A 14,555-nucleotide genomic window follows, 5' to 3' on the forward strand; every position below is an offset into this window, starting at 1 on the left:
TGCGGCATTGTCAGAGGGTCAGTACTGAGGGAGTGTTGCACTGTCAGAGGGTCAGTACTGAGGGAGTGCGGCATTGTCAGAGGGTCAGTACTGAGGGAGTGCGGCACTGTCAGAGGGTCAGTACTGAGGGAGTGCGGCACTGTCAGAGGGTCAGTGCTGAGGGAGTGCGGCATTGTCAGAGGGTCAGTGCTGAGGGAGTGCGGCACTGTCAGAGGGTCAGTGCTGAGGGAGTGCGGCATTGTCAGAGGGTCAGTGCTGAGGGAGTGCGGCACTGTCAGAGGGTCAGTGCTGAGGGAGTGCGGCACTGTCAGAGGGTCAGTGCTGAGGGAGTGCGGCATTGTCAGAGGGTCAGTGCTGAGGGAGTGCGGCACTATCAACAGAAATATAAGTTATTGTCTTCGAGGCTGCATCTGGATGGCACGGTGGCACAGTGATTAGCACTGCTGCCTCACAGCGCTAGGGGGTCTGCGTGGGTTTCCTCCGGGTGCTCCGGTTTCCTCCCACAGTCCGAAAGACCTGCTGGTTAGGTGCTAAATTCTCCCTCAGTGTGACCCAAACAGGCGCCGGACTGTGGGAGATTCTCACAGTAACTTCATTGCAGTGTTAATGTAAGCCTACTTGTGACATTGATAAATAAAAAATCTCGTTCCTTTTAGAGGTGTATGACAGGGAGGACAGGAGATTTGGGGGAGCAAAGTTGTCTGAGGTCTCTCGGTGCGTGTTGCGGGGGGAGAAGGAATGCGCACTTTTTTTCTCAAGGCAAGAGGGAGGAAGTGGTTGTATTTGGGATCTTTCTTTCTCTCCACAGAGCTGGCTCGACTCAGTGGCGTGACCAGTTGACCCCGATAAAGCTGCTGAATAACCTGAGCAGCTTGAAGAACTACACCATGCCCGTCTTCCGTAGCAACGGGCAAAAGATCTCCATCGGTGACAGGGAGTTCTCCCTGAGTGACTTTGGTAAGGAGCTTGGGACGTGACGCGGTTGTGGTTGTTACGGGGGCACATCATGTGGCAGAACTCAGAATCTGAGCTCATTCCTGTTAAGGTTCAAGACAGAAACTCCAAAGTGTTTTATGAGCCCCGCTTGAATCATACGTTTGGCATGAGGTGTTTCACTTCAGGTATGATTGTTCCACTGGAGCAAGCTGAGAGGGAGTGATTGGAGGCAGCAGTGCTGGTGAGAGATTAATTGAATTGTTTATTTATTTAATTAGTCAGCTAGTGTGTGTTTTTTTTTGGCCTTTACTTTTGCAGTAGAATTTTAAGTTTAAAGTGAAAACTGGAAGTGGGCTGCTAAGGAGTCTGGGAAGGGTTTTTTAAGCGCGCGAAGTATAAAAGGTAGGCTGCAGTATACAGCGGCAGCAGCATCGGGAGCGGGCAGGGGAGTGAGTGGGAAGCAGAGTGTGAGCTATAAGGCTTTGGCTCACAGGGCTTAGGCAGTAAGGGCGAGCAGAGGTGAGTTTAAATTCATTTCTGCACTTTCTACCTGGTACTGGCAAGGTATCTAGAGGGGATGGGTGTGCAGGCAGTGCTATGTTCCTCTTGCACTATGTTTGAGGTGAGGGACGATGACAGTGTCCCTGCTGATTACACCTGTGGGAAGTGCACCCATCTGCAGCTCCTCCAAAACCGTGTTAGGGAACTGGAGCTGGAGTTGGATGAACTTAGGATCATTAGGGACGCAGAGGTGGCCATAGACAGAAGTGTTAGGGATACAGTTACTCCGAGGAATGAAAACAGATGGGTGACGGTGAGAGGGGCTGGGAGGAAGCAGTCCGTGCAGGGATCCCCGGTGGTCGTTCCCCTTAGCAACAAGTATTCTGCTTTGGATACGGTTGAGGGGGATGACATACCAGTGGTGAGCCGCAGTGAGAGGATCTCCAGCACTGTGTCCGTCTCTGTGGCTCGGGAGGGTAAGGGGCAGAGCGGGAGGGCAATAGTTATTGGGGACTCGTTAGTTAGAGGGATAGATAGGAGGTTCTGTGGCAGCAAAAGAGACTCACGGATGGTATGTTGTCTACCGGATGCCAAGGTCCGTGACGTCTCAGACTGTGTTTTCCGGATTCTGAAGGGGGAGGGGAAACAGTCACAAGTCGTGGTACACATTGGTACCAATGACATAGGTAAGAGAAGGGACGGGGATTTAAAGCAGGAATTTCTGGAGCTGGGCTGGGAGCTGAGAGCCAAGACAAAACATGTGGTCATCTCTGGTACGTTGCCGGTGCCACGTGATAGCGAGTTGAGGAACAGGGAGAGAGTGCAGTTAAACATGTGGTTGCAGGGATGGTGGAGGAGGGAGGGTTTCAGATACGTGGATAATTGGAACACATTCTGGGGAAGGTGGGACCTGTACAAACAGGACGGGGTGCACCTGAACCAGAGGGGCACCAATATCCTAGGAGGGAAATTTGTTACGGCTCTTCAGGGGGGTTTAAACTAATTTGTCAGGGGAGTGGGAAAAGGAGTTGTAGTCCAGAAGTCAGTGAGGGTGGTGAGGTATTGGGGAAGGTATCAAGGTCAAGGGTGGGTACCGGTAGACAGGAAGGTGGGTTGAAGTGTGTCTACTTCAATGCAAGGAGCATCCGGAACAAGGTAGATGAACTTGGGGCGTGGATTGGTACTTGGGACTACGATGTTGTGGCCATTACGGAGACGTGGGTAGAACAAGGACAGGAATGGTTGTTGGACGTTCCGGGGTATAGATGTTTCACTAAGTGTAGGGAAGTTGGTAAAAGAGGTGGAGGAGTGGCATTGTTAATCAAGGATAGTTTAACGGCTGCGGAAAGGCACTTCGAGGGGGATCTGCACACTGAGGTAATATGGGCTGAGGTTAGAAATAGGAAAGGAGCGGTCACGTTGTTAGGAGTTTACTATAGGCCCCCAAATAGTAATAGAGATGTGGAGGAAGAAATTGCTAAGCAGATTATGGATATGTGTGGGGATCACAGGGTAGTTGTCATGGGGGACTTTAACTTTCCAAATATTGATTGGAGCCTTTGTAGGTCAAATAGTTCGGATGGGGCAATTTTTGTGCAGTGTGTGCAGGAGGGTTTCCTGACACAATATGTGGATAGGCCGACAAGAGGTGAGGCCACATTGGATTTGGTACTGGGAAATGAACCGGGCCAAGTGTTAGATTTGGTTGTGGGAGAGCACTTTGGAGATAGTGACCACAATTCGGTGTCTTTTGTTATTGCAATGGAGAGGGATAGGGCCGTACGGCAGGGCAAGGTTTACAATTGGGGGAGAGGTAATTATGATGCAATTAGGCAAGAATTAGGGGGCATAAGTTAGGAACAGAAACTGTCAGAGAAAGGAACTAATGAAAAGTGGAACTTTTTCAAGGAACAAATACTGGATGTCCTTGATAGGTATGTCCCTGTCAGGCAGGGAGGAAATGGCCAAGTGAGGGAACCATGGTTCACGAAAGAGGTGGAATGTCTTGTGAAAAGGAAGAGGGAAGCTTATGTAGGGATGAGGAAACAAGGTTCAGATGGCTCGATTGAGGGTTACAAGTTAGCAAGGAATGAGCTGAAAAAGGGGCTTAGGAGAGCTAGGAGGGGACACGAGAAGTCCTTGGCGGGTCGGATCAAGGAAAACCCCAAGGCTTTTTACTCTTATGTGAGGAATAAAAGAATGACCAGGGTGAGGTTAGGGCCGGTCAAGGACAGTAGTGGGAACTTGTGTATGGAGTCAGTAGAGGTAGGCGAGGTGATGAATGAATACTTTTCTTCAGTGTTCACCAAGGAGAGGGGCCATGTTTTTGAGGAAGAGAAGGTGTTACAGGCTAATAGGCTGGAGGAAATAGATGTTCAGAGGGAGGATGTCCTGGCAGTTTTGAATAAACTGAAGGTCGATAAGTCCCCTGGGCCTGATGAAATGTATCCTAGGATTCTTTGGGAGGCAAGGGATGAGATTGCAGAGCCTTTGGCTTTGATCTTTGCGTCCTCGCTGTCCACGGGGATGGTGCCAGAAGACTGGAGAATGGCAAATGTTGTTCCTCTGTTTAAGAAAGGGAATAGAAATGACCCTGGTAATTATAGACCGGTTAGTCTTACTTCGGTGGTTGGTAAATTGATGGAAAAGGTCCTTAGAGATGGGATTTACGACCATTTAGAAAGATGCGGATTAATCCAGGATAGTCAGCACGGATTCGTGAAGGGCAAGTCGTGCCTCACAAATTTGATAGAATTTTTTGAGGAGGTAACTAAGTGTGTTGATGAAGGTAGGGCAGTTGATGTCAATACATGGATTTTAGTAAGGCGTTTGATAAGGTCCCCCATGGTCGGCTTCTGATGAAAGTGAGGAGGTGTGGGATAGAGGGAAAGTTGGCCGATTGGATAGGTAACTGGCTATCTGATCGAAGACAGAGGGTGGTGGTGGATGGAAAATTTTTGGATTGGAGGCAGGTTGCTAGCGGAGTGCCGCAGGGATCAGTGCTTGGTCCTCTGCTCTTTGTGATTTTTATTAATGACTTAGAGGAGGGGGCTGAAGGGTGGATCAGTAAATTTGCTGATGACACCAAGATTGGTGGAGTAGTGGATGAGGCGGAGGGCTGTTGTAGGCTGCAAAGAGACATAGATAGGATGCAAAGCTGGGCTGAAAAATGGCAAATGGAGTTTAACCCTGATAAATGTGAGGTGATTCATTTTGGTAGGACTAATTTAAATGTGGATTACAGGGTCAAAGGTAGGGTTCTGAAGACTGTGGAGGAACAGAGAGATCTTGGGGTTCATATCCACAGATCTCTAAAGGTTGCCACTCAAGTGGATAGAGCTGTGAAGAAGGCCTATAGTGTGTTAGCTTTTATTAACAGGGGGTTGGAGTTTAAGAGCCGTGGGGTTATGCTGCAACTGTACAGGACCTTGGTGAGACCACATTTGGAATATTGTGTGCAGTTCTGGTCACCTCACTATATGGGCGGCACGGTAGCACAGTGGTTAGCACTGCTGCTTCACAGCTCCAGGGACCTGGGTTCGATTCCCGGCTTGGGTCACTGTCTGTGTGGAGTTTGCACATTCTCCTCGTGTCTGCGTGGGTTTCCTCCGGGTGCTCCGGTTTCCTCCCACAGTCCAAAGATATGCGGGTTAGGTTGATTGGCCATGCTAAATTTGCCCCTTAGTGTCCTGGGATGCGTGGATTAGTGGGTAAAATATGTAGGGATATGGGGGTAGGGCCTGGGTGGGATTGTGATCGGTGCAGACTCGATGGGCCGAATGGCCTCTTTCTGTACTGTAGGGTTTCTATGATTTCTATGATTTCTAAGAAGGATGTGGAAGCGCTGGAAAGAGTGCAGAGGAGATTTACCAGGATGCTGCCTGGTTTGGGGAGTAGGTCTCATGAGGAAAGGTTGAGGGAGCTAGGGCTGTTCTCTCTGGAGCGGAGGAGGCTGAGGGGAGACTTAATAGAGGTTTATAAAATGATGAAGGGGATAGATAGAGTGAGCGTTCAAAGACTATTTCCTCGGGTGGATGGAGCTATTACAAGGGGGCATAACTGTAGGGTTCATGGTGGGAGTTACAGGAAGGATATCCGAGGTAGGTTCTTTACGCAGAGAGTGGTTGGGGTGTGGAATGGACTGCCTGCAGTGATAGTGGAGTCAGACAATTTAGGAACATTTAAGCGGTTATTGGATAGGCACATGGAGCACACCAGGATGATAGGGAGTGGGATAGCTTGATCTTGGTTTCAGATAAAGCTCGGCACAACATCGTGGGCCGAAGGGCCTGTTCTGTGCTGTACTGTTCTATGTTCTATGTTCTATGATTCAAGTGATAGAGTATAAAAGTTGGGGTCTGATGTTGCAGATGTATAGAACGTTGGTTCGGCCGCATTTGGAATACTGCGTCCAGTTCTGGTCGCCACACTACCAGAAGGACGTGGAGGCTTTGGAGAGAGTACAGAGGAGGTTTACCAGGATGTTGCCTGGTATGGAGGGGCTTGGTTATGAGGAGAGATTGGGGAAACTGGGGTTGTTCTCCTTGGAAAAACAGAGGATGAGGGGAGACTTAATAGAGGTGTATAAAATTATGAAAGGCATAGATAGGGTGAACGGTGGGAAGCTTTTCCCCGGGTCGGTGGTGACGTTCACGAGGGGTCATAGGTTCAAGGTGAAGGGGGGGAGGTTTAACACAGATATCAGAAGGACATATTTCACACAGAGGGTCGTGGGGGCCTGGAATGGGTTGCCGGGCAAGGTGGTGGAGGCGGACACACTGGGAACGTTTAAGACTTATCTAGACAGCTATATGAACGGAGTGGGAATGGAGGGATACAAAAGAGTGGTCTAGTTTGGACCAGGGAGCGGCGCGGGCTAATTGTTCTTTGTTTCTCGTTCAAGGTTTCATTCTATGATCATCTTGCTGGTGCCAGTACAGAGCGAGACTGCGGATAGTTGGGAACCTGTCTCGGGGGCAGGGAATTCATATGGTGTTCGTGGAAGTGGAAATGAATAGGGTTGGGAAGCATTTTCCGATCAGGGCCAGTGTGATCTCCTGGACTCGTTTCGATCGCCTCAGGGGGTCGGAGAGGAATTTCCCAGATTTCTTTTCCCCATATTGGCCCTGGGGTTTTCACTCTGGGTTTTCGCCTCTCCCTGGAGATCACATAGTCTGGAATGGGGGGGTGGGGGTGAGTTACTAGGTTGTGATGAACAAAGCATCGTAGCTGTGAGGGACAGCTCGTTGGATAGGATATTAGTATGTAGATAGGCTGGAAAATTGGGCGGGGATCCTGGATTCAGGATTCAATCCTGGACCGAGGAGCGGCGCGGACTTGGAGGGCCGAAGGGCCTGTTCCTGTGCTGTATTGTTCTTTGTTCTTTGTTCTTTGTTCTTGACCCATTAGGGAGCTTTTATCAAATAAAGTCTATTTAAGAATATACTTAACATGTCTCGGAAGACAATTAGCAAGAATTTTTATCACTTATAAACAGGAAACAACCTATTATGATCCTGCTTAACCCTTAATGGACATATATAAGCTGTCCCAATCAAAAACCAAAACCTCCCATCGACAAAAGACCCTTCTCACAGGTTTAACACAGCAGAGACTAATGCTCACGTGATACCGGGATCGAGGCCATTAGTTGAATTCTGCAGTCAAATGCTCCGAACAGTTTGAAGGCAAGACAGCTTCCCAAAACACCAGAGAAACTCTGGTCCAGCCCCCAACAACAGCAGGTTTTCACCCTTCAGTTCTTGTTCTCAGCTAACCAACAGAATTTTCAAAAACAACAGGGAGAGAGGGAAAACATTTCTTTTTGAGCTTGCTGTCCCTTTCAAAACTCAAACTCAACCCCAGCTCAGAACTGAAAATGAAACCTTAAACTAACTGGGGGGAAAAAAAAACTGTCCAAAAACACATGACCGTCCACCTAACAATGCAGGATCGTAAAACTAATCCCAGAGTAAACACAAACAACCCCATTTAAGCCACTTAAGTCGCAATAAAAGGACTCATCGTAGTCAGCCCGCTAACAGTGACATCAGTGAGGCTGTGAGAAATCATGTTTTAAATAAAAAATCTCTTAAAAGTACACTAATGTCCAAACTGAACAAGATATAGACTGGAGGTCAATTCTGTCACTAAACGTGGGAGTGGGGGAGGTGCGTTCCGTATTTCCTATTTTAACTTCAAGGGATGTTACAAAGAGTTATTGTGATACAATATGTAGCGTCCCTGCCCTGGAACTCCAGGACTTGGGGCGGATATCTTATGGGCTTGTCCGCCAGAGGTTCGTACGATCCCGCTCCCAGGCTAACAGAAAATGCCGTTCTCCGAGCCTCGCCCGCCCCCAGAATCGGGGCCAAACGTGCCGGTAAAATTCCAGCCCTGATGGCCAAGGAAGGTGTGTCCATAACGCAGCCAAAACAGGTTGAATATCAATCTGTAAACTCTTCGACACCCATCATTGACGGGTCGGCAGAGTGGTGGGGGGATGGATTCCATGCAGTGGAATAAAAGGTGGAGACTCCACCATCACTATCCAGAACTTCAGACTTGAACATGTTGCCACAGCAGTTTCGACACCTTGCTGGGCAGTGGGGGCGGTGCAAGTTGGCCGGACGGCCGTTGTGAGTCAGGTTGGTGCCAACAGCATGGGGGTCCGACACCTATTCCGGCAAGAGAGGATTTGGGACCTGCCCGTGATGGAGGTTGTGCCGTTACGGGTTGAACTGAGGATGAGGGATGCTACATACCACCGCAGGACGCCATTCGGCCTGGCGTGCCTGTGCCAGCCCATTGAAAAAGCTATCCAATTTGTCCAACCTCCCCCGGGCCTTGCTCCAGAGCCCTGCACATTTACCCAATTCTGGTCTGAAGGATCTACTGCCCTTTCAGGCAGCGCATTTCAGACCAGAAAAACTCAATCATAGCCCAGTCCATCACTCAAACCAGCCTCCCATCCATTGACTCTGTCTACACTTTCCCGCTGCCTCGAGAAACACAGCCAGTATAATCAAGGACCCCACGCACCCCAGACATTCTCTCATCCATCGAGAAAAAGATATAAAAGTCTGAGGTCACGTACCGACCGACTCAAGAACAGCTTCTTCCCTGCTGCTGTCAGATTTTTGAATGGACCTACCTCGCACTAAGTTGACCTTTCTCTACACCCTAGCTATGACTGTAACACTACATTCTGCACTCTCTTCTTTCCTTCTCTATGAAGGGTATGCTTTGTCTGTATAGCACGCAAGAAACAATACTTTTCACTGTATCCCAGTACATGTGACAATAATAAATCAAACAAGACTTTTCACTGTATCCCAGTACATGTGACAATAATAAATCAAACAATACTTTTCAGTGTATCCCAGTACATGTGTCAATAATAAATCAAACAATACTTTTCACTGTATCCCAGTACATGTGACAATAATAAATCAAATCAAATCATTTCTCTTCTGATTCTTTCCCAGTTATCTTCAGTCTGTCTTCTCTGCTGTCTGACTCTCCTGTCTTCTTATTTACTTTTACCTTAACCTTCTCTGCTCAAGGAGAACAGTCCCAATAACTCTCTTCTTGATGCATTGCGAAAAGTCTTTAAATCCCTGCTATCATTCACCATCTATTGAATGCAGTACTGCAAACCTGATTTGATTTGATTTATTATTGCCACATGTACTGGGATACAGTGAAAAGTATTGTTTGATTTGTTATTGTCACATGTACTGGGATACAGTGAAAAGTATTGTTTCTTGCACGCTATACAGACAAAGCATACCGTTCATAGAGAAAGAAAGGAGAGAGTGCAGAATGTAGCGTTACAGTCATAGCTAGGGTGCAGAGAAAGATCAACTTAATGCAAGGTACCCATTCAAAAGTCTGACAGCAGCAGGGAAGAAGCTGTTCTTGAGTCGGTTGGAACTTGTCCTCAGGCTTTTGTATCTTTTTCCTGAAGGAAGAAGGTGGAAGAGAGAATGTCTGGGGTGCGTGGGGTCCTTGATTATGCTGGCTGCTTTGCCGAGGCAGTGAGAAGTGTAGACGGAGTCAATGGATGGGAGGTTGGTTTGCGTGATGAACTGGGCTACATTCACAACCCTTTGTAGCTTGTTGTGGTCTTGGGCAGAGCAGGAGCCATATCAAGCTGTGATACAACCAGAAAGGATGCTTTCTATGGTGCATCTGTAAAAGTTGGTGAGAGTTGTAGCTGACATGCCAAATTTCCTTAGTCTCCTGAGAAAGTAGAGGCGTTGGTGGGCCTAAATTGTGGCCCAACCAATACTTAAATGTTTCACAAGATGCAATTTTTTTTCCCCTTTTAAACAACGTATTCATTTTTTAAATTCATTCCCGGGACATGGGCGTCGCTGGCTGGGCCAGCATTTATTGCCCATCCTTCATTGCCCTTGGAAGGCAGTTGAGAGTCAACCACATTGCTGTGGCTCTGGAGTCACATGTAGGCCAGACCGGGTAAGGACGGCAGATTTCCTTCCCTGACGGACATTGGTGAACCAGATGGGTTTTTCCGACAATGGTTTCACAGTCATCAGTAGATTCTTAATTCCAGGTATTTTTTTTTATTGAATTCAAATTCCACCATCTGCCGTGGCGGGATTCGAACCCGGGTCCCCAGAACATTAGCTGAGCTTCTGGATTAATAGTCTAGCGATAATACCACGAGGCCATTCGCTTTCTTGCACAGTTTAACAAATTACCCGGGGCAGGGCCATTCCCTACGAGAGTGGGTTCCAGGCAGTGATAGACTCCAGTCCATTCAGGGAGTATGAGTTGGCGTGGCAGCACTCTAACACGCATGTGGTGATCTGCACTCTGGGTAGTGCTAATGAAGTCTCCGACTTTCTTTGCATCACGTGGCAGTCCAGGAATCCGTCTGCTCTTCCAGCCTGCCATTAGTGTATGTCGGAGCCTTTGTAGATTGATAGCCAACCTATTTGGCCGTGTTATAAACACCTCTCCCTTGGCCTTCAAGTCCTGAATTGGCACTGGAACTTGGAGCTTCTGGCTCAGAGGCAGGGACACTAGGCACCACAGCACACGAACAGCCCCACATCGAGTCAGTATCTAATCCCTTAAGATCCAAATTGCACAAATTCCATTGCTTGCTCTTTTAGAGGCACATTAAAAAAGGCCATTCAACCCATCATGTCTACGCCAGTCAAAGACAAGCCACTCAGCATTCCACCATATGGGACGGCACGGCGGCACAGTGGTTAGCACTGCTGCCTCACAGAGCCAGGGACCCGGGTTCAAATCCAGCCTCGGGTCACTGACTGTGCGGAGTTTGCACATCCTCCCCGGGTCTGCGTGGGTTTTCTCCGGGTGCTGCGGTTTCCTCCCACAGTCCAAAGATGTGCAGGTTGGGTGGATTGGCCATGCTAAATTGTCCCTTAGTGTCCAAAGATGTGTAGGTTAGGTGGATTGGCCATGCTAAATTGTCCCTTAGTGCCCAAAGATGTGCAGGTTAGGTGGATTGGCCATGCTAAATTGCCCCTTAGTGTCCAAAGATGTGCAGGTTAGGTGGATTGGCCATGCTAAATTGTCCCTTAGTGTCCAAAGATGTGCAGGTTAGGTGGATTGGCCGTGCTAAATTGTCCCTTAGTGTCCAAAGATGTGTAGGTTAGGTGGATTGGCCATGCTAAATTGTCCCTTAGTGCCCAAAGATGTGCAGGTTAGGTTGATTGGCCATGCTAAATTGCCCCTTAGTGTCCAAAGATGTGCAGGTTAGGTGGATTGGCCATGCTAAATTGTCCCTTAGTGTCAGGGGGATTAGCAGGGTAAATATGTTGGGTTACAGGGATAGGGCCTGGGTGGGATTGTGGTCGGTGCAGACTCGATGGGCCGAATGGCCTCCTTCTGCCCAGTAGGATTCCATGATTCTTTTCTAATTATTCTGATCCCATTTTCCAGCCTGAGAGAAGTCACCGAAGAACTGACATAACCAATAGTGGGAAGACACTTACTTGGAAATTCAGTTATCTTTCAGTGTGGCTGATTAATTCCCTCCCCTCCTTTCTGTCTTACTGTACAGAGCCGAAGAAGATTCCTTACAGCTTCCTCGGGCCCCCAGAAGAACGACTCGCTCTGCACATTCTCCATCTGCAGAATCTGGTGCCAGAACACGTGGAGACCAGGACATTGTTCAACAGCATTCAACCAGGGATTGAGCAGGTAGAAGCCACCAGAGTTTGCTACTGTTCGCAGATGATACCAAGCTGGGTGGGAGGGTGAACTGTGACGAGGATGCAGAGATCCTTCGGCACAATCTGGGCAGGTTGGGTGAGTGGGCAAATCGATGGCAGATGCAGTATAATTTGGATAAATGTGAGGTTATTCACTTTGGTTCACTAATGCCCTTTAGGGAAGGAAATCTGCTGTCCTTACCCGGTTTGTGCGGAGTTTGCACGTTCTCCACGTGTTTACATGGGTTTCCTCCGGGTGCTCCGGTTTCCTCCCACACCCCAAAGATGTGCGGGTTAAGTAGATTGGCCATGCTAAATCGCCCCTTAGTGTCAGGGGGACTAGCTGGGGTAAATGCATGGGTTATGGGGATAGGGCCTGGGTGGGTTTGTGGTCGGTGAAGACTCGATGGGCTGAATGGCCTCCTTCTGCACTGTAGGATTCTATGAAGATTACTATCTGAATGGTTGTAAATTGGGAGAGGGGAGTGTGCAGAGGGACCTGGGTGTCCTTGTGCACCAGTCGCTGAAGGTAAGCATGCAGGTGCAGCAGGTGGTAAAGAAGGCAAATGGTATGTTGGCCTTCATTGCGAGAGGTTTCGAGTACAGGAGCAGGGATGTGTTGTTGTAATTATACAGGGCCTTGGTGAGGCCACACCTAGAGTATTGTGTGCAGTTTTGGTCTCCTTTTCTGAGGAAGGATGTTCTCGCTCTCGAGGGAGTGCAGTGAAGGTTTACCAGGCTGATTCCGGGGATGGCAGGACTGATGTACGAGGAGAGATTGACTAGGTTGGGATTGTTTTCACTGGAGTTTAGACGAATGAGGGGGGATCTCATAGAGACTTATAAAATTCTAACAGGACCAGACAGGGTAGATGCAGGGAGGATGTTCCCGATGGTGGGGGGAGTCCAGAACCAGGGGTCACAGTCTGAGGATTCGGGGTAGACCATTTAGGACGGAGGTGAGGAGACATTTCTTCACCCAAAGAGTGGTGAGCCTGTGGAATTCATTACCACAGGAAGTAGTTGATGCCAAAACATTGAATGTATTCAAGAGGCGGCTGGATATAGCACTTGGGGCGAATGGGATCAAAGGTTATGGGGAGGAAGCGGGATTAAGTTACTGAGTTGGATGATCAGCCATGATGGTGATGAATGGCGGAGCAGGCTCGAAGGGCCGAATGGCCTCCTCCTGCCCCTATCTTCTATGTTTCTAAGTTCAGAAATCAGCAGTTTGTGCAGAATGAATAACCTCTTCCCCCCCACCCCCCCCTATAAACCTGAAATGCAGAGCCATAGAAGTCACAGAATGGTTACAGCACAGAAGGAGGCCATTCAGCCCCTCGTGTCTGTACTGGCTCTCCAAATGAGCAATTCAGCCGGTGCCACTCCCCGCCTTCTCCCCATCACCCTCCGCATTCAGATAACAGTCCATTTCCTTTTCGAATCCCCCGATTGAACCTGCCTCCACCACATTCTGTCAGCACTGCCCGAATCCTAACCACTCACTGCATGACAAAGTTTCTCCACATGCCTCTGTTGCCTTCAATCTGTGTCCCCCTGGTTCTCGATACTTCCACTAAGGAACAGTTTCTATCTCTCGACTCTGCCCAGGCGCCTCATGATTTTGAACAATTCGTTCAAATCTCCTCTCAACCTTCTCTTCTCCACGGTGGCACAGTGGGTTAGCACTGCTGCCTCACAGCGTCAGGGACCCGAGTTCGATTCCCGGCTCGGGTCACTGTCTGTGAGGAGTTTGTACATTCTCCCTGTGTCTGCGTGGGTTTCCCCCGGGTGCTCCGGTTTCCCCCTACAGTCCGAAAGACATGCTGGTTAGGTGCTGAATTCTCCCTCAGTGTAACCCGAACAGGAGTGTGGGGACTAGGGGATTTTCACAGTAACTTCATTGCAGTGTTAACGTAAGCCGACTTGTGACTAATAAATAAACTTGAACTTTAGAAGAACAATCCCACCTTCTCCAACCTCTCCGCGCAACTGAAGTTCCTCATCCCTGGAAAATCTTATAGAACTAAAGTTCCAAGCCCTGTAAAGTTAAAATTGGTTTTGACCCTTGGTGAGGCCACACTTGGAGAACTGTGCACAGTTCTGGTTTCCACATTGCAAAAAGGATATGGAGGCACTGGAGGAAATCTGAGCAGTTTTACTGAAATGATGCCAGAACTGAGAGGCTGTAGCTATTGGGAAAAATTGTAGGACCTTCTACTTTGGAAAAGGGAAGCTGGAGAGGTGACCTAATGAATCTCTTTAAAATTATGAAGACAGATTTGAAGAAATTGATGCCATTTGTAAGGGAGATCAAAACTAGAGGCTGTACATAGAAACTAGAAGCAGGAGGAGGCCATTCGGCCCATCGAGCCTGCTCCACCATTCATTTTGATCATGGCTAATCATCCAATTCAGTACTCTGATTCTCCCTTCCCCCCCATATCCCTCGATCCCTTTAGCCCCAAGAGCTATATCTAATTTCTTCTTGAAATCACACAATGTTTTGGCCTCAACTACTTTCTGTGGGAGTGAATTCCACACATTCACCGCCCTCTGGGTGAAGAAATTTCTCCTCACCTCAGTTCTAAAAGGTTTACCCCTTATCCTCAAACTATGACCCCTAGTTCTGGACTCCCCCCACCATCGGGAACATTCTTTCTGAATCTACCCTGTCTAACCCTGTTAGAATTTTATAAGTTTCCATGAGATTCCCTCTCACTCTTCTAAACTCCAGTGAATATAATCCTAACCCACTTAGTCTCTCCTCATATGACAGACCTGCCATCCCAGGAATCAGCCTGGTAAACCTTCGCTGCGCTCCCTCTATAGCAAGGACATCCTTCCTCAGATAAGGACACTAAAACTGCACACAATACTCCAGGTGTGGCCTCACCAACGCCCTAT

The 14,555-nt window shown here is 48.4% G+C and overlaps 1 protein-coding gene across 1 annotated transcript in view; it reads left to right on the forward strand.

Annotated features, from left to right (window-relative positions):
• Positions 1 to 14,555, forward strand: part of LOC144509701 (myoferlin-like) — a 182,650-nt gene that overhangs the window by 133,864 nt on the left and 34,231 nt on the right. The window contains exons 44-45 of the mRNA XM_078238482.1: positions 809 to 957; positions 11,498 to 11,637. Coding sequence (XP_078094608.1) covers positions 809 to 957; positions 11,498 to 11,637 — 289 coding nt within the window. The remainder of the gene's footprint in view (positions 1 to 808; positions 958 to 11,497; positions 11,638 to 14,555) is intronic.

The sequence above is a fragment of the Mustelus asterias genome, chromosome 22 (assembly GCF_964213995.1).
Source record: "Mustelus asterias chromosome 22, sMusAst1.hap1.1, whole genome shotgun sequence".
Classification (NCBI taxonomy): Eukaryota; Metazoa; Chordata; class Chondrichthyes; order Carcharhiniformes; family Triakidae; genus Mustelus; species Mustelus asterias.